Genomic DNA, 681 nt, shown 5'->3' on the forward strand with positions numbered 1-681 from the left:
GATCACCCTAGCGGAGGCTCCTACCGAGATCCCTTCGAGAGCTACGGGGACCCGCGCAGCGCCGCCCCCGCGCGTGGGCCCCCTCCATCTTACGGTGGCGGCGGCGGCCGCTATGAGGAGTACCGCGGCTGCTCGCCCGACGCCTATGGCGGCGGCCGCGACGGTTATGCTGGGGCCCGGAGCGAGCGCTACTCGGGGGGCCGCGACCGGGTAGGCAGAGCGGATCGCGGGCTGCCGCAGTCCGTGGAGAGGGGGTGTCCGCCCCCGCGCGAGTCTTACAGCCGGTCGGGCCGCAAGGTCCCCCGAGGCGGAGGCCGCCTGGGGAGCCGCTCGGAGAGAGGAGGAGGAGGAGGCCGGAGCAGATACTAAGACCAGCAGACCTTGGGACCAAAACCATGTTTCAAAGAAGTTCCAGAGAAGAAGAGCCTGTTCTGTGGTAACTACCCAAGGACTAGTGCAAGGAAGAATTGTTTTTCACTTTTTAAAAGTTTCCTGTTAACTTCTCCATGATTATTTTTGTGTGTGTGCATTTGAGAGGAAAAGTTTAAACTCGTTTTGATTTCGTTCTGGAATTGTTAACGTTTCTTTCAACAAGCTCATTTAAAAGCATACGATTTGAACCTGCTTACTAGTCGTCTTATGTTTCCAAGTAGAAATTCTCCTAAAGGCTTTCTTCCTTCT

The 681-nt window shown here is 57.0% G+C and overlaps 1 protein-coding gene across 1 annotated transcript in view; it reads left to right on the top strand.

The window, feature by feature from the left end:
* RBMXL2 (RNA binding motif protein, X-linked-like 2) overlaps window positions 1–369 on the top strand; it is a 1,227-nt gene extending 858 nt beyond the window's left edge. Inside the window, 1 exon segment of the mRNA XM_010829361.1 lies at window positions 1–369. This exon segment is cut by the window's left edge and continues 1 nt beyond it. Coding sequence (XP_010827663.1) covers window positions 1–369 — 369 coding nt within the window.
* The last annotated feature ends 312 nt before the right edge of the window (window positions 370–681 follow it).

Source organism: Bison bison, unplaced genomic scaffold (genome assembly GCF_000754665.1).
Source record: "Bison bison bison isolate TAMUID 2011002044 unplaced genomic scaffold, Bison_UMD1.0 scf7180017864503, whole genome shotgun sequence".
In the NCBI taxonomy this organism is placed as follows: domain Eukaryota; kingdom Metazoa; phylum Chordata; class Mammalia; order Artiodactyla; family Bovidae; genus Bison; species Bison bison.